General features: G+C 26.8%; 1 protein-coding gene across 2 annotated transcripts in view; it reads left to right on the plus strand.

Moving 5' to 3' along the window:
• The window catches only part of LOC117177290, a 120,630-nt gene that overhangs the window by 79,742 nt on the left and 20,838 nt on the right, over nucleotides 1–20,050 (plus strand). For both annotated transcript variants that reach the window (XM_033367884.1, XM_033367885.1), the window contains exons 4-5: nucleotides 10,043–10,245; nucleotides 14,914–15,200. In XM_033367884.1, the coding sequence (XP_033223775.1) occupies nucleotides 10,043–10,245; nucleotides 14,914–15,200 (490 nt within the window). The remainder of the gene's footprint in view (nucleotides 1–10,042; nucleotides 10,246–14,913; nucleotides 15,201–20,050) is intronic.

The raw sequence follows: 20,050 nt of genomic DNA on the forward strand, positions 1-20,050 counted from the left end.
AAAATGTTTGGGAAATAATTCAAATATTTGTGAAATATTTTACAACTGTCTGAAATCTTGAGGAAATCATTAAAACTTTACCAAAAGCTTTCTGAAATCTGTGGAATTTTTTGCGAAATCTTTAAAATCTTTAAAAGATCGTTGGGAAATAATTCAAATCTTTCTATCACCTTCGTAAATCATTGTGCAATATTAAAAACATTATAAAAATATCTGACAATATTTGTGAAATAATTTAAATCTTGCTAAAATCTTTGGGAAATCATTGAAACCTCCCTGCTCTCTTTGAAAGCTAATTTAAAATGTTTAAGAAATAATTCGAATCTTTGTGAAATCCTTAATACCTTTCTGAAATCTTTGGAAATTATTACGAAAATTTAAAATATATGATAATATTTGTGAAATCTTTGAAAAATTATCAAAATTTTTTTTTACTCTGTGAAATATACCTGAAACTTTTGTGAAATGATTGTAATCTTGGTGAAATATTTAATATATATCCAAAATCTTTGCGAAATATTTCTAAACATTTTTTTATCTTTGGGAAATCATTGAAATCTTTGTGCATTCTTGGGAATCTACCTGAGATATTTGCGAAATCTCGAGGAACTTATTGAAATCTTTGTGAAATTGTTCAAATCTTTGTGAAATCATTTAAATCTTTTTAATTTATCCGAAATCTTTGCGAAATATTTCTTCAATTTTTTAAGTCTTTGGGAAATCGTTCAAATCTATGTGAAATCTTTGCGAAATAGTTGAAATATTTACCAAATATTTGAGAATGTTTGTGAAATCATTAAAATGTTTGTGAAACCTTTTCAATCTATCAGAAATCTTTGCGATTTTTTTTCTGAAATTTTTGAAGTTTTTGGAAAATCGTTCGAATTTTTGTGCATTGTTTGGAAATCTGCGACATATTTGACATATTTTAAAAATATTTGATAATATTTGTGAAATTATTAAAATCTTTGTACAATCTTTGATATCTATCTGAAAGAAGAAATAGTTTCAATGTGTGGGTAACTCTTCAAATTTTTCTAAAATCGTCCTGAAATCTTTAGAAATCATTGCGAAATATTAAAATATTATTAAAATATCTGATAATATTTGTAAAATAATTGAAATCTTTCTGATCTCTTTAAAATCTATCTGAATTTTTGTGAAATAATTGAAATCTCTGTAAAATTTTTTATATGTATCTGAAATCTTAAGAAATCGTTACAATTGTGATAAAATCTTTCTGAAATCTTTGGAAATCTTTGCGAAATATATATAAGATTTGTGGGAAATGATTTAAACCTTTGTGCAATATTTGATGTCTATCTGAAATCTTTGCGACACATTTGAAGTTTATAGGAAATCGTTCAAATCTTTATGAAATCTTTATAAATCATTGCGAAATGTTACAAATATGATTAAAATATCTGAAAATATTTGTGGAATAATTGAAGATTTTGTAAAATCTTGTGGAAATTATTGAAATCTTTGTGCTCTCTTTGAAATTTATCTGAAATTATTGTGAAATTATTGAAATCTTTGTGAAATCTCTGATATCTATCTGAAATGTTTAGGAAATCATTAAAATATTTCTAAAGCCTTTCTGAAATCTTGTAAATCTTTGAAATCTTTATAAGATCTTTAATAAATCATTAAAATCTTTGTGCAATCTTTGATTTCTATCTGAAATGTTTGCAAAATAATTTTAATCATTGGGAAATCATCGGTTTCTTTTTGAAGCTTTCCCTAAATCTTTGTGCACTCTTGGACATGTACCTGAAATCTTTGGGAAATTATTGAAATCTTAGAGGAATCTTTGCAAATTTTTGAGAAATATTTCAAAAATATTTGACAATGTGCGTAAATTATTGAAAACTTTGTAAAATCTTTTAAATTTATCCGAAATCTTGGCTAAGTATTTAAAACCTTTGGAAAATCATTGAAATCTTTGTACCCTCTTTGAAATCCATCCGAAATCTTTGTGAAATATTTTTAATCTATCTGAAATCCTTGCGAAATATTTCTAACATTTTTTAAGACTTTGGGAAATCGTTCAGATCATTTTAATATCTTTAGAAATCTTTGCGAAATCTTTAAAAAATCTTTAATAATATTCGTGTAATTATTAAAATCTTTATGAAATCTTAAAAAAATAATTGATGTCTGAGAAATTTCTTTAATCAATGCGAAATATTTGCGACATATTTCTCAAATTTTTTAAGTCTTTGAAAAATAGTTCAAATCTTTGTGAAACCTTTGGAAATCTTTGCGAAATATTTGAAATCTTTCAAGGATATTAAATAATATTTGTGAAATAATTGAAATCTTTGTGAAATCTTTGCTAAATATTTTTAATCTATCGTAAATATTTGCAAACCAAAGGCACTTCAATCGCGCATAGCGCGCATAATTTTTTTAGAAAGTAAAAAATGTAAACGTTCAATTTTGAATTAAGAAATAGTGTCTTATTTCTGTGGTCTAAGTTTGTTCGCATTTCTACTCTGAAATACAATGTTACCGACCTGAATAGAGTCAACTTTATTATGATGAGATCGGTCCAATCGTCACGTGGGAAGTACCCAGAAAGATATCCTCCTACACGATTGGCGCTTTGGCAATTCCATTTTAGGACTCAGAACAGGAGTTGGAATTCCTACTTATTTTAATCTTGACTAAAAAAAGAGCCGAATCTCATACTAAAAAACGACATACTTGAGAGAATAGAATAAATCACTGAGCAAGAATCAAACATTTTATTTCTTTGTTAACCTGCCTTGGTGGATACATTTTTTTTACATAAAGTAAAGAATACTTTTAAGAATACATTTTTCTCTTTTATAGTAGTTTTAATTGAAAGTAGAAAGAATTGACGACGGTAATTGAAATTTAAAGATTCGAAATCTTGAAGATACAAATTTTCTCATTTGAAGTTACAAAAACTGAACCGCAAATTAAGGCACTCATAGTGGAATACTTTTGAATTTAAAACTTATTAAATTAAAACTTAAAAAATGTTTATTTAAACGCTTGATAATTTTTGCGTATATAAAATTGAAGTTTTTACAACTTGTCAAGTTGTACATTTTTAATAAAAAGCCGTTGTTTTGTTTTTGTTTTATAGTTGTTGACAGCAAATAATACTGGTAAAGTGCATAAAGACATGAAAAATTATTTTAAATTCATATTTGTGATAAACAAGGTATTCATTTAATTAAATTTAAAAGGGATTATTTATTTTCAAGGAATAAGAATATAATAATTATTTTTACGAGAGAAATAATATTTCAACGAAAAAGGCTCAAGTTTCAATCAATTAATGGAATTTTTAACCAAAACAGAATCATAATTTAAACTAAAAAGTTACATTTCAAATCATTTGTACCAAAAGAAATGAATTTAAAAAATACGCTTTTGCAACAAAATAATTGAGTCTTTAACCTTAAAAACGAATTTCTTACAAAGAAGTTGAATTTTCAATCTGAAAATATGTTTTTTTTTTGCCAGAAAAGTAGTTTTCGATCCAATAGTTAAATTTTTAACTAAAAGCGATCATTTTTTAAAGCAAAAAATGGAAGATTTATACTTTCCGTTCAAAAAGTTAATTTGGGAAAAAACGAATGTGCAAGAAAATAGTAAAATTTTCAACGAAGAAGATTAATTTTCTACCAAGAAGACGAATTTTTAACCAAATATTTTAATTTTAATCAATAAAATGAATTTTTAACAAAGAAGTTCAAATTTCAACCAAAAAATGTAAATTTTCAACTAAAGACGATCAATTTTCATCACAAAATGAAATAATTAAATATTTAAACAATAAAGTAAATTTTTAAAAAGGCAGTTAAAATTCCGTTTAAGTAATTGAATTTTTGAGCAAAAAAAAGGACCTCTGAACAAAATAGTCAAATTTAAAAAATGACATTTTCAACCAAATAACAATTATATAAATGTTTAAAAAGGCAGTTAAAATTTCGTCCAAGTAATTGAATTTTTGAGAAAAAAAGACCTCTGAACAAAATAGTCAAATTAAAAAAAATGACATTTTCAACCAAATAGTTAAATTTTTAATAAAAAATATAGTTTTGAACCAAAAACAGATGAATTTTCTTATTGCGTTCTAAAAAATTCAGACGAGATAAATGGGTAAAAGGGAAATAAGGGAAAGGTACATTTTTTATTAATAAAATATTGTTTAACAAAATTTGTTAAATTTTAAACCAAAGAAATTAACTTTTAAGTAAAATGATGCATTTTCAATAAAACAATGAATTATTAACCAAATAATTGAACTCTCAACCCAGAAGATTAATTTTCTATCAAAAGAAGAGAAATTTTCATCAAAAATATATAAATTTTCATCTAGAAAAGATAAGTTTTCAACAAAAAATAAAATAGCTAACTTCTAAGTTAGCAAAGTAAGTTTTTAACTGAATGAAATAAATGTTTATGGAAATAGTTCAATTTTCAAAAAAAAAAAGATTAAATTTCCATACAAAAATTGTCGACGTAAAGTGAAATATTTCAATTTTCCAGCAAGAAGGTAAAATTTCTACCAAAAGAGACCAATTAAAAAAAAAGATGAATTTCCTATTAAAAAAGTATAATATATTAACAAAAGATAGAAAAGTTTAATTTTCGCTTAGAGAAATAAGTTTTTAAGAAGGTAAAATACATTTAGAATGAAACAGTTACATTTTCAAGCAAAAAAATTAATTTTTTACGGAAAATATTATTTTAAACTTGAATTTGAAGTCCAAAAATTAATTTTAAAAAACTTATTTTCAACCAAAGAAATTGAGTTTCAATCAAAAGGATAAATTTTCTATAAAAAAAAAAACTGATTTTTAAGAAAATACATAAATTTTAAACCAAATGGAATAATTAAAAAAAAAATTTTCAACCTAATAGTTGAATTTTTGACGAAGTAGGTAAATGAGTCAGCAACAACTCAAAAAGATTAGTATTCCACCACAAAAGATAAAGTCTCAAGAAAATACTGAAAATTTTTAACAAATAATTGAATTTTTAACTGAAGAAGATTGATGTTCAGCCAAATATGTCAATGCTAAATTTTCAGCTTTAAAAATATCATTTTTAATAAAAAGCTACTTTTTCAAGGTAAGGAAATAAATTTTTAACCAAAAAGAATCATTTTAACATAAAACATGAATTTTCAACAAAAAATGTGATTATTTACCAAGATGATTAATATTCTACAACAAAAGACAATCTCACAAAAATTTTCGATTAAATAGTTGAATTTTCTACTGAAGAAGATAAATGTTTAATAGCTAAATTAAAAAAATATTTTTCAAATAAAATGTTAAATTACCAAAAAGAAAAAGAAAATTTAAATTCAATGTTTTTTCACTCGGCATTTACGATTAGCCAAAATCTTTAAAATTTAATGAAATACACCAGAATCGAGTTTTAGTAACCCACGGTTCAATGATTCCTAGAAATGTTGGCTCCCGCAGTTTCCCAAGTAGCAGTGAGAGAGAAATTGACTGTAGCTTTGGAAGAGCCGCAGTGCGTGAGTACTCAGTCGAGTATATTGCGCAAGATCATGCATGGCGACCCTGACTGTTTAAGCTTCGATTCCCCCGATTTAGAATCAAGGCCAGTGCGAGGCAACCCCCGAAACTATTATGAAACCGAGAGTTTGGCTTACTTATATTAGAAGAAAAATCCTGAGACCAAAGTCAAATTTAGAGGAGGATTTGAGCAAGATATGATTTAAATACCTTTTAAAAAATTAATTTAATTAAAGAAAAAGTCTCATTGGAACAAAAGGACATTGAATTACAGATATTTCTTTGAAGCGAAGAATCTTTTTTCTGAGTAAGTAAAGTGCAGTTGTTTATAGAAAAACACTGGAAACAAGTCTCGTATTCCATATCGTTGATACGGATACCTAGTATCTTTCGACTCTTTCAACTTTCTCCTATTTCAATTCCTCCTATTTATAATTGTTTAGCAGGAAATGCGCGCATTCACGTTTGTGAATTTTTATCTCTTAACATCAAAATTATAAACAATTGAAGAATCCATTGTGGAAACAATTTTTAAATATTAAGTTCAACATTTTTTGAAACTATTATTAATAATAATTATCGGCAAGTTAGTGTTCGCACTATGAAGTTGGATTGCAGAAATTATTTTGTTGTTTTTATTCCTTTTTTTTAGAATTTTTTCATTTTACTATATAAAGAATTTAAAGTTTAGAAATACATAAGTGTAAAAGGAAGTAATGTGGAATGATGGAATAAAAAAGGAGCCCTTAATCTTCATGACATTCAATATTGGTTTCAGTGAAAATAATGAAGTTCTTACAATCTATTAAAATTACAATCACTTAATTTCAAGCATGAGTGAAGCTTTTAACCTTCTAAGTTTATTATAAAAAAAAGTCAGAATGATTTTAAATATGATAATAATATGATATAAATATGATATAAATATGATGAATTGGAAAAATTTCAATTCTTAGGGCCACCAATTTAAGTCATTTTACTGCTTCGCATTTAAAATAAAAAATAATCAATTTTACAACTGAAAAATGGAAAATTTTAAAATTGAAAACATTTTAAATTGAAAATTTTTCAATTTTAATTATTAAAAAATTCTATAGTATCAAATGTAAAGCCTTTCAATCTAAAAATTCACATCCTCAAATATTTAACTTGCTTGAATTCTCTTAATTCCCTTATTTCACAAATTTTCTCGATTCCTTGAATTCTCTAAATTCCTGATTTTCTCAGAATTCCTTTAATTCTCTGAAATCCTTGAATCCTCTACGTTTCCCGAATTCTGTAGATATTCGGAATTGTTTGAATTCTCTGAATTTCCTGATTTCCAGAATTATCTGGATTTCTTAAATTTTCAAAATTCCTGAAATTCGCCGAATTCCTTAAATTTTTTTAAATCAAATAATCTCTGAATATCTTGAATTTGTTGAATATTATAAATTTCTGACATTCTCTAAATTTATGAAAATATCTAAATTCCTCAAATTTTATGAGATCTTTCATTGTTCTAAATTCCCTGAAATCCTGGAATATTCTGGATTTCTCGAATTCTTGGAATTCCCATAATTTCTTAATATTCTAAATTGCTGAAATTCTTTCAATTCTCTGGATCCCGTGAATTCCCTAAATATTCTGAATTTTGTAAATTCTTTGAATTGCCTAAAATCTATCAAATTCCTTGAATTCTCTGTAATGTTTTAATATCCTGGATGTTTCATATATTCAGAATTCCCTGAATTTCTTGAATATTCTAAATTCCTTAAATTCTTTTAATTCTCCAAATCCCTTGAATTCTTTTAAATTTTCCGAATTCCCTGACTCAATAAAGTTTCTTGAATTCCTGCAATTCTTCTAAGTTATTTTGAATTCTTTGAGCCATTTTGAAGTTCGTGCAGTTCAGGCAGTTCAAAGCATTTATGAAATTCTACAAATTCCAGGAATTCAGATAGAATAGGAATTTTGATATTTCTGGAAATTTTTGGGAATTCAGTTGACTTCAAAGAAGTTAAAACATTCCGAAAAAATTAAAAATCGTTAAAACTGAAAATTCAGTAGCTTTTTTGAGTTATCAATATCCTTTCCAAATTAATCTGTGAACAAAGAATAAAATTTGCTTGAAAAATAAATCCATGCCTCTTAAATCGTTATTGTTTTTTAATGTGATTAAACAGTGCAATTTGAGAATTTGGAACATAGTAACATTTTTTACATTTTTATATTAATAATTGACAATTCAATGTTTCTTGCGCGCTGTAGCGCCTTTAGAATATTTGTTGTAATTAATAATTTATCATTTTAAATTGGAAGCGTTTGAAATTAAATAGTTTTAAATTAGATGCAGTCATCATGACTCAGAGGTTATCGTTATTCACTTATGTTCTAACACTGCAACCTTAATAATCAAGCTGGCGCGGGTTCGATTTCCAAAGCCGGAAGCGAGACCGGATGATTTTTTTCAGAAAGCTTCTCTTCTGTTACTTATTATACAACTCAACAGATACGCTACAGTTTCAAAACTAATTAATTTTGAAAATTTGCAAAATTTATAATAAATGAATGAACAATTTTATTTTTAATTGAAGAATCTCCAAATTAATGATTTCAAATTCAAATTTCTAAAATAGGGCCATTTCAGACCGTTTAAAATTTGATATTTCCAGATTAGCATTTTGAAAATTATTCAAACAAATTGAATTTTTATTTTTTCTATTGTAAAGCATTCAAAATTGAATAATTTGGAATTAAAATTTATTTGATTTGAAGCTATTAAAATTTGATAATTTGAAATTCAAAACATGAAATTCCATTATTACCATTAAAAAAACATGTAATCATAAATCTTTAAAATTGAATTATTTCAAAAAATTTCTACCACGAAACGTAAAAAAATTTTATTTATCAAGAATTTTAATATTTAAACTATTTTATTTTCCAACTCTTGAAACTGTTAATTATTTTAAATAAATTTAAATTATTTAAAAATTTAAAGGTTTCAAATCATTAATTTTACCTTTTGAAATTTAACAAATTTAATTTCAATTGCAAAATTCAAACTAATGAAAGGAAAACTTGAAAATTTACGATTCATTATGAAGATACAAAACTCTAAAATTGTAACTATTCAAAATTCAATAAATTGAAAATTTACTGAGTATCAGTTTCAGATATTTTAGTTTTTGCCTATTCTGATTTTAAAGAACACATTTTTCAACTTTTTAAACACAAATCGATTTATTCTTAACGTTTACCTCATTTAAAATTATTATTAATTCTTGAAATTTTCCAATCAAATAATTTTCAATTTAAAATAATTCATTTTTTTAAATCATTCACTATAAAATTGCGCACTTTTGAAATTTTACATTGAAAATTAAGAATTTTAAATAGAATGTAAAATAAGATTGCTTTATATGATTCTAATGTTTAAAATTGAAAAATTTTAAGCCTTTTCTTTCGATTTTTTAAATGAGTTTGAAATATTCAAGATTTAAAAAATTTTCAAATAAAAATTAATTTAATTTGCATTTCCTGGTTCTAAATATCGTTTTTAAACTTAAATTTGAGAAATTATTGTCTTAATTTGTCCTTATTTTGAATTTATTCTGGACGTACATAAGTCACACTTATTAAATTACAAATCCTTCAAATAAAAATTGTGGAACTATCAATTCTCTCAATTGGAATTCTACAATTTTTAAGAATTAAAAAAATAGAAAATTTTGTACGTTTAAAATTAAAACAAAACAGTTTAGAATATTCATATCTGAAATTATTCAATTTGAAACTGACTAAAATTGAAACCAACTCATTTAGAATACGTGAAACTAAAATTATTACATTTAAAAATGTCTAATCAAGGACCTCATTGTGAAATTTTGCAATTTTGAAAGATTTAAAGAAAAAAATATAATATAGTGAAATTTTAAATTGGAAATCTAAACAAATTAAGAGATTTTATAAATTTGGTCAATTTCTCTAAAATTAAACTGTTCTGTAATTAGAAATTTAAAACCAGAATTTTTGTTTTGAATCATATAAATATCATTGATATTGAACATATTATTATAAAGAATCATATCATTTAGTATCAAGTGACATTCAAAGTGCTTGGATAGATTTTTTACAACAAAATTTTGTTTTCTGTAGAGAAATTCATTGTCGCCTTTCAAATTTGAATAATTTTAAATATTGTGAATCTTTAGAGTTTATTTATTCTAAAAACTTTAAAAATCAAATGCATTCCAGAATTAGGATCTTTGGACTATTTTCCTGAAAATAATTAATTTTCAAATCGTGCTTAAAAATTTTTTCAATATTGAAAAAATATTGAAGAAAATAAATTTGATAAGATGTTAAAGAGAACGTGAACTTTTTGTCTCCATATGCTATTCTATTCTTTAAATTAAATGTCCTGTTTATAATATATCTTTTCTTTCACTAAAAAAATTCTTACCTTTTCAAAGAACGACTTATATTTTTGTAATTATTTTTGAATGTTGCTAATTTTTTGCTAACAGTTCTGAAATAGGATACGCGGGTTCACCACCAAGAGCATTGTTGGCCAGAGGATGCAGCATAGATTCAACAGACAGACCATTTCATCCAAGCGAATGGGTGGACGTTAATCTTGAAGTACCCAACACCCCAAGGGCAAGCACTGCACTCACGAATTTAACCGTTAACACTAACCTATATTCAACTACGACCACGACTTCCAGCTGTGAGTCCATAAATTCTCTAATTTCTTCCTTTATATAAAAAAAGTTAGTTAAAGTAGGCATCACGCCCCTACAAATAAGGGCTTTGTAGCTTTATAAGACGTTAATTCATTCAAGTCACACTATTTCATACTTTCCCTCCCTTACTCCTCATCCATTTGCCTAATTCTTCTCCCTTTTCCTTCCCTTACTTAACTCTTCAATTTCCGCTCCTTCCCTGATTATTCCTCCTACACTTTTCCTCACCTTACTTCTAATATTATTCTTCTCACGTCCCCTACTTAAGCTCCCTTCTAATATCTTCTCCCTCACTTACCTTTTTAATTTCCATCCCTTTCTATACTTTAACTCTCCTTACTTCTCCTAAAACTCCTACCTCTACTTGCTCACCCTGCTCCTACTATCCTTTTTCTTACTTTCCCCATTATTCTCCATCCATACCTTTAATTATCCTTCCTATACTTTCCGACTTCTTACTTCTCCTATTTACCTTCCCTCCTCCTATGATACCTTTTCTTACTTGCACATTTAGTTTTCAGCGCTCTTCCTGCCCCTCCCACCTATACTTCACCTACTTTTCCATCCCTTCACTTTCCTTACTTCCCCCTGATCGTCCCCTGATCTTCCTTATCATGCTCCGCTTACCCCAAGTTATTCTATTTTCGTTCCGCTCTTCCACTATCTCTTCCCTTACTTAATCCCTCAATTTCCATCCCTTCCTCTACTTCTCACACCTATACTTCACTTACTCTCGCACTGCTTCATTTCCTTTACTTCCCCTCCCTAACCTACTTATCCCTTCTATACTTCCTCTCTTCTTACATCCCCCACTTTCTCTCGCCTCACTTTCCTTACTACCAATACTATCAACTATTCTAAGACCCCTCTCCACTCCTACTATTTCTCCCCTTACTTACCTCTTAAATTTCCATCCCCTTCTTACATTTCTGTTTCCTGTAATTGTTCCCTCATCGCTTTGCCTTCTTTCTTTACATCCCCTATTTCTTTTACTATTCATTCCCTTACTATACACAATTTGTCAGGGGATACAATCCGGCAATCTTCATTTTCATGCTTATGTTTAAAAAAGTGATATTTCGAAGTTCCACAAGCCCCATGAAGTTTAAGACGTATTTCCCACAAGAAAAAAGAAACCTTTTTGTAAATTTTATTGAAAATCGTCAATATTAGGCGTATCGAGTTGATATTGACCATTTCTCTTCTTAATTAACCATAGGATACAAATCAAAACTTATTTTTTATATATAATCCCCATAGTCGTATTTCATAGGGTTCCGAAAAAACCCATGAGTGAAAAATTAAGCTTTGCGAGTTTTTGGTGCTATTTATAATTTCTTAAACTTTTTTTTATGAATTAATTATGATGGATAAAATGCTTATTTCTACTGATAATTTGATCTTTCCATACATTTTTTAAATTCTTTATTATTGTTTTCAGCAATTTTCTGTTAGAATATAGTTAGAAGTCGCGGTTTTTCCTTAATTTTTTCCTCTTATTTTTAGCTTGTAAATAAAACGAGGTAATAAGTTCGTTGAGTTAACGAAAGTCATTATTTAAAACATTTATTTTTTTTTTTTAATAATATTGTTTTCGAATAATGTTATAAAGTTACGGTTTTGTCTGAAACATTCAAAATTTTGTCCACTTTTCACTCAAAGCGATGTAATACATCATGAAATTTAGCAAACATAATTGTTTGAACAAATTATTATTGTTTATAACTATCTTCTCTTATATTAGTGCTGGATATTTGTGGTTTTTCCATAATTCTGAACTTTTCGTTAAATTTTCATTTAGTATGATAATAACTAATGGAAGTTCATAAGTATAATTGTTCAATACATTTATTATTATTTACAAATATCTTCTCTTAGATAACTAAGAGAATAATTTTTTGAACAATTTCTTTCTTTGGGTAAATATATTTTTCTGTACTAAAATAGAGAGCCTTTTTGTTTAAGTAATAATAGTATTTATTATTTGTTTCTAACTAAAAAGTCAAAGTATAGTTTAAATATATGAAAAGAACCCTCGACTTTCTAGCATTGCTATAAGAGAAGATAGTTATAAGCAATTCCACATTGTTTAAACATTTATGTTTGTTAATTTGCATTAATTATTATCCAACTAAGAAAAAGTGGACAAAAACTTTAAAATGTTTCAAAACACTGCAACCATCTAGCATTATTATAGGATAAGATAGTTATAAATAATAATAACTTGTTTGAGTAATTATTTTTGTTGACTTGTCATTATTATTAACTCACTAAGTGAAAATTTTAAGAAAAAACTGCAACAATCTAGCATTAATGCAGGAGAAGGTAGTTATAAACCATAATAATTTATTTGAATAATTCGATGTTTAATTTTATTGATAATTACCTCACTTTCAGTAAAAGGTGGACAAAAAGTTGAATGTTAAAAAAACTAAAACTTTCTAGCATTAATTTAAAAGGATATTATTAAAATTAATACTCAATTGTTTAAACAATTATTACTGTTAAATGAAATCAATTATTACCTCACTCTATTTAAAAAGTGATAAAAATCTCAAAAAATTTAAACTGTTTTTTGTATTCTCTCAGCCTCTTGCATGCACATATTTAAACGTTATGAAAGAAGCCCTTATTTCTTCTGCTTCCATTCCACTCATATTATTAACTTCCCATTACCTCACTTTCACAAACTTCCTAATTAATACTACTTTTCACTTCTTCCTTCACCTAATTCTCCCTTATCTAATTTTCCTCTTCTCAACTTCCCTGAATTCATTTCCTGAGCATCCCACTCTTACTCTTCCCTCCTCTACATACCAACTCCTAAAGTTCTTCACATCTCTCACTTCTACTTTCTACCTCCTTCCTTTCTTTAATTATGGTTTTTCTACTTCCCCCGTCCTCAAACACACACACCTCTCACCCCTTCACTTCTCTTACTTCTTTCTTTCTCTACATCCAAACTCCTAACATTCTTCGCACCCCTCACTTCTACTTTCTAGCTCCTCACTTCCCTTACTTCTCCCTTTTCTATTTTCCCTCCCTTCAAATGCCTCACTTACACTAACTTCTCCTACTTCTCAGCCCCTAACATTAGACACTTACAATCCCATCAGTTCCCTCACTTTTCCATTCTCTATTTCACCTAATTCCTCTGTCCTACTTCTACATTCCCTCCCTTCTCTTCCCTTAATTCTTTCTCGCCTATTTTTCCTCTCCTCCATTCCCCTACTTTAATTCAACATGCATCCCAATCCCTCATTTTTTCTTCCTCTTCACTTTTCTAACTTCTCCCTTCTCTACATCCCGATCCCAGAAATTCATCGCAATTTGCACACCCACTTCGTTTCTTTTTATTTTCTTTACTTCTGATTTCTCTACTACCCGTCCCCTCAAATACCTCACTTACACTCACTTGTCCTAAATCCCAAAGCTTCCTATCCGTCACTTCTAATTCCATGATTCACTCGCTTCTTTGCCCTCTAATTGTACTAATTGCACTCCCACACTTCTCCTACTTCTTGTTCCCTTCCCTCCCTCAATTTTCCCTTGCATATTTTCTCTTCTCGGTTACCCTACTTTTATTCCCCACGCACCCCACTTTTTAACTTTCTCAATCCCTTCACTTATCTCACTTCTCCTCCTCTACATCCCAACCCCTTACATTCTTCGCAAATTTCACATCTACTTTGAATCCCCTCGCTTTGCTTACTTCTTTTTTCTCTACTTTCTTACACCTCAAATCCATCACTTAAACTCACGTACACTCACTTCTCCTACTTCCCACTCTCTTACATGCTACATTTTTAATCTCACCTCTTCCCTTACTTTTCGATCCTCTACTTCCCCTAATTTCCCTTCCATAGTTCTCTTACTTCGTTTTCCTGTCCTTCCTTTACTTCTCCCTCATTTACTTGGCTTCTCCTCAATGACCCTACTTTCATTTACTACGAATCCTAACCACATACTTTCTCACCTTCTTCACTTCTATTGCTGCTATCGCTAGTAAATCCCAGCCCCTTACATTTTTCACAACCAACATTTCTACTTCTTACTTCCTCACTTTCATTACTTTCGTTTTCCTTCCGCTAATTCCCCGAATTGAATTCTCGTACTTGTCCTTCCCAATCTTTCCTTGCTTCTCCCGCATCTACTTTCTGTCTCCTCAATTCCCTTAATTTCATTCCCCAAACATTCTACTGCTGTACTCCCTCGCCCCCTACACGTAATAAGGAATATTTCCATACATTTAAATAATTATTATCAGAACAGAGGGTTACTATTGGTTGTTCTTAATAAACTTGATGAAAAAGTCTTTTTTTCTTAAGGGAAATACGTTTTTAACCTAATAGGGCCTGCGGAACCTCTAATTATTTTTTTCAAAAAACAAAACAAATTATTTTTGCGTGGATTAAAAAAAATGCTTGGCGATATGCATGGTAATTAAAAAATAATTCCAATATATTTTTGGACCACACTATTGAGTACATAAAAAATCCGAGTAATTAACTCCTAGTCCAATATTTATAACTATGATTATTCCAATCATTTTTAATAGCCCAATAGGACCGATAATTAATTTGTCGGTACGTCAGATAAATTATTTTAAGATTAATATTCTTATATCAGATTTTTCGTCTGAATAATAACAGGTCCAAATTTGATGGAGAACTCGGTACCTGTTCCTCCTCCGAGAAAAAGGAAGAGGAACATAGGACGTCCTCTACCACCAAAGCCGGATGACATCACCGAGAATAATTTCCGGATCGAGTCTCCGACGTCGAAAGATGAACCTCTATATTCTTCGGTGAAAACGCCAAAGTCTAAAAGTAATTACTTCGATTCCGAAGTCTCCGAAACAGATTCAAAGAGAAAGTTTGATTCCTTGGAGGATTCAAAAAGTGGAGGGAAAAAGTCAAAAGAAGTTTTTGAACACATGGTGAGTAAAGTTCGTGGAAAAAATAGACTTATAAGGAAATTTTTATGTCATAGTAGCCACCCTAGTCGAAATAAGAAACTTTATTACTTTAGTAATAAAATCGAGGAGGGAGGGGGGTGGCAAGAATTTGTCTATGTTATATCGCATAAAGAAAAACAAAACATTAACAATTTGGCAGACAATTAAAATATTTTGTCATAAGATGACCAAAATTAATTTTTTTGTAGTGGAAGTTTCACCATTTCACTTAAAAAGTCACTTTAAATTCATCTATTTGGTTGGATACTTATTTGCTTTGTTGAAAATTCATCTTTTTTAATAGAAATTTATTATTTTTGGTTAAAATACAACTGTTAAATTTTTTGTTTAAAGAGAAAGTTCTTTGGTGAAAATTAATTTTTTTAACTGGAAAATTAAATATTCAATTTTTTGAAGAAAATTTAGATTTTTAGTTAAAACTTCAAATACTTGGTGTAAAATTGATTTATTTTGTTAAAAATGTATCATTTTTGGTGGATATTTAATCTTTTAAGTTGAAACATCTACTGTTAGATTTTTCGGTTAAAAATAAATAGGTTTTTTCTGGGACATAAATTTTTCAACTGGAAAATTAAATATTCCATTCTTTGAAGAAAATTTATATTTTTTATTCATAACTTCAAATATTTGTTTTAAAATTTATGTATATTGTTAAAACTTTGTCTTTTCTGAAGGAAAATTAATCTTTTCTGTTGAAAAAATAATGACTAATTTGTTTGAAAATTAAATTATTTTTATTTCAAGATAAACATATTTTTTAGTTGAAATATAACATGTAACATTTGTTATTGAAATTTAAAAATTGTTTTTTATTCGTTAAAAATTAATTTCTTTACCTGAAAATTTAAGAATTTAGTTAAAAATTAGTTTTTTTTCTGTAGAATGTTAATCTCCTTATTCCAAATTCAACTATTTGGTTGAAAATTTATTTACTTTATTAAAAATTCACCTTTTTTGTAGAAATATGATATTGTTGGTTAACATAGAAACTGTTACATGTTTAGTTGAAAATACAAGTTTTTTGTGTTAAAAGTTAATTAATTTAACAAAAAATTTAACAACGTAGTAGAAAATTCAACTAGTTGGTTGAAGATTTAACTGTTAAAAAAATATGGCTAAAATTAAAATTTTCTAATAAAAATTTAACTATTTAAGTTTTTGTGAAAAAAAATTTTTTTTTCAGTTTAACAATTCAATTACTTGGTTAAAAATGTATTTAATTTACTGAAAATTGGTCTTTTTTGTAAACAGGTAATAACATTATTAGTTGAAGATCCACCTATTCTGTTCAAAATTTATTTATTTTTTTTGAAAATGAGTTTTTTTTGGCAGAAAATCAATCTTCTTGGTTAAAAATGCAGCTATTAGGTCAAGAGTTAATATATTTAGTTGAAAATTCAACAATTTTATTAAAAAGTCATCCTTTTTTCATTTTTTAAATGGAACTTATCAAGTCTTATGCGATTTGAGAGAATTTTATGGATTTCACACTTTTTAAAATAATTTTGAGAGGATCTTAAATCTCAATTAAATGAAGTTAAATGAAATTAATTCCAATTTCAAATAGATTTCTTACCTGATTAATTACAGTTTTTTTTTGGGATTACTCGTTAAATTTCTGAGTAAAATCATTAATTTTCAACTAAAATAATCAATCATAAACCAAGAAAATGAATTTGAAACCTAATATTTTTATTTTAAACACGAAAGGTGGATTTTTTACCAAACAAAGAAAAATGTTTAACAAAATAAATAAGTTTTCAACAAAATAGATAAATTTTTTTACAAAAAACAGGTGAGTTTTTAACCAACAAGAGTAAATGTATATCAAAAAGATCAATTTTTGACAAAAATTGAAATACTTAAATTTTCAGTTAAAAAAAATAACTTTCAAATAAAAAAATTTCAAGCTAAGACATTAATATTCTACAAAAAATATGAGCCTTTAACAAATTAAATAAATTTCACACCAAATTTTGAATTTTCACACGGATTTGCATTTTTTAAAAGAGTAATTAACCTAATAATTAAATGTTTGAATAAAAAAGTGAATTTTCAACGGAAAAGATGAATTAGCCACCAAAAAGATTAATATTCTACTACAAAAGAGAAACATTAAAAAAATAACAGAAAGTTTAAAAAACAGTTTTCAATCAATAATGTAAAAATTGTATCCATATTTACAGCCAAAACAGTTGATTTTCCATCAAAATAATCGAATTTTCTACTCAAATAAGACGAGTTTGAAAAAAGTCAATTTTCAATTAAAAAATCCCTTTTAGGCAAAAAATTAATTCTTAACAAAATATTTATATTTGTAAACAAAGAAATACATTTTCCATCAAAATTATGAATTTTCAAACCAAAAAATAAACCTTTGACCAAAAACTTGAATTTTCAACCCAAAAAGTGAATTTTCCACTGGAAAAAAGACAAAATATTGAAAAAATAAAAGAATTTTTTACGAAATAGATCAATTTTCAACCAGATAAATTTCTTACCAAGAAGATTAAATTTCTTACAAAAAGAGAAATTTTCAGTTAAAAAAATTAATTGTCAATAAAAAGAACTAATTTTCAACCAAAGAGTTTAATTTTCTACTAAAGAATATAAATTTAATAAAAATAAATAAATTTTTATACAAATTTTGATGTTTCAAAAGAATAATCAGCCTAATAGTTAAATTTTCAATCAACAAAGTTAATTTTCTATCAAATAAAATTAATTTCTACCGAAAGACATGAATTTCCAACCAAATTTTGAAATTTTGAAGGAATTTTCAACCTAATAGTTAAATTTTTAATTAAAGAAATCTTTTCTCAAATAAAAAGCTAAATTATTCACTCAAAAGATTAATTTTTCACCAGAAAAGATCAAGCTTCAACGAAATATAGAAATTTTCAACTAAATAGTTGATTTTCACACTGAAGAAGATAAACGTGTAACCAATAATACAATAGTCAAATTTTGAATTACACAAATTTATTTAAAACAATGAAAAATTTCAACGAAGTAGTTTTGATATAAACATAAAAAAAATTTGAAAAATTATCCGAGTTTTATTTGTTTGAAAGTTTCTTTGCTAACTGCGAGAGAGACGACAGAAAACCTCAATTTGGAGGTACTTAAATTCGTGAAGCCCTGTTTATCTGGGGAGCATTTTGCCGGAGGCATTATGTGTTCCTCGTTCAGAAAATAAAAAAGAGATGCAAACACAGAAAGCTGGAACAATGAAAATTCTGTTACTGGACTTCATCCTACAATACACCTGAGGAAAATGTGTTTATAACTTTTTTTATAGACGACACTCTAACAAGAGTTCACGTTTTATAAACTAAATTATTTTGTTTCAGAAACTTTTAAAAAAATAAAAAGAACCTTAATTAGGAATAAAATCATACATTTTATACGGCATACTTGTCTGCTTTTTTGTTCTATCAGATAAAATTGTGCATCTACTAACGAAAATGGCTTGAAAAACAAACTTGTTTTAAAAAAGGAATAACTTTACAATAAACTAAGATAAGAAAATGTTTGAAATTTAAAATTCGTCCTTTACGGTTAATATACCAACTAAAATTAAATTTTTTGTAGAAAATTCATTTTTTCTTAATTCAACTAATTGGTAAAAAATTAATTTCTTTAGCTAAAGATGTTAATTCAATTTATTTTTTATACTTTTGGGTGAAAAAATGAAACTGATTCATATAAAACTCTTCTCTCTTGAAAAACGTTTTATCCTTTTTGGTTAAAAATGCAGCTGTTTAAAAACTAATCTTTTTTAGTTGAGAATTTAACTATTTTGTTGAAAATTTATTTGTTTTGGGATAAATTTACCTCTTTGAATTTGAAATTAAAATCATTTCTTTGTGAAATATTAATTATGCATTGCACTTTTCATTGACAAATCATCTTTATTGGTTGCAAATTTAACAATTTGATTGAAAATTTACTCTTCTGTTGAAATTTTCGTTTAAATTATCTAAAATAGTCTAAATATTTTTGAATTTTTTAAAGAATTTTAGAAAGTTGATATTTATATGACTTGGAGAACAAATGAAATTTAAATAAAAAATAATTATTTGAAATTTACATTTGATAAAAATTATTATTTTTCTTTGAATAGCATGGGAAAGGACTGCTCGACTGTCACTTGACCGACCGATTTTCGCTTTGTGCACGCTTCCACATTTTTAATGATAACTCGAGAACCAGTAAATATCTTATTATGTTTCTGCTCTCATTTTTAAAAGACGCACGATTTTATCACTTTAAAGACAAAACAATTTTTAATATAAAATGTAAATTCCAAATATTTATTTTTTAATTTTATTTGTTCTTCTCGCCATATCAATATCAATCTTCTAAAATTCTTGAGAAAATTCAAAAAGATTTTGACTATAAATTTCAAGAAAAAAGTTAATTTTGAATCCAATTGTTGAGTTTATAACCAATAAAGCTGATTTCCCAACGAAAAGTGCAATACAAAATTAATATTTCACCAAAAAAAGATTTTAATTTCAAATCCAAAAGAGTTAACTTCATCCAAAACAAATTAATTTTCAACAAAATAGTTGAATCCTCAATCAAAAAAGATTAATTTTCAAACAGTTGCTTTTTTAACCAAAAAAGATTAAACGTTTTCCAAAAGAGAAGAATTTTATATAAATCAGTTTCATTTTTTAACCTGAGAGTATAAATTTTGAACCAAAATTATCATCTTTAACAAATGAAATTTTTACTTAAAAAGGTGAGTTTTTAACCAAAAAGACGATTTTTTTACACAAATAGTTTTAGTCACATTTCAGATA

This window comes from Belonocnema kinseyi, chromosome 7 (genome assembly GCF_010883055.1).
Source record: "Belonocnema kinseyi isolate 2016_QV_RU_SX_M_011 chromosome 7, B_treatae_v1, whole genome shotgun sequence".
NCBI lineage: Eukaryota > Metazoa > Arthropoda > Insecta > Hymenoptera > Cynipidae > Belonocnema > Belonocnema kinseyi.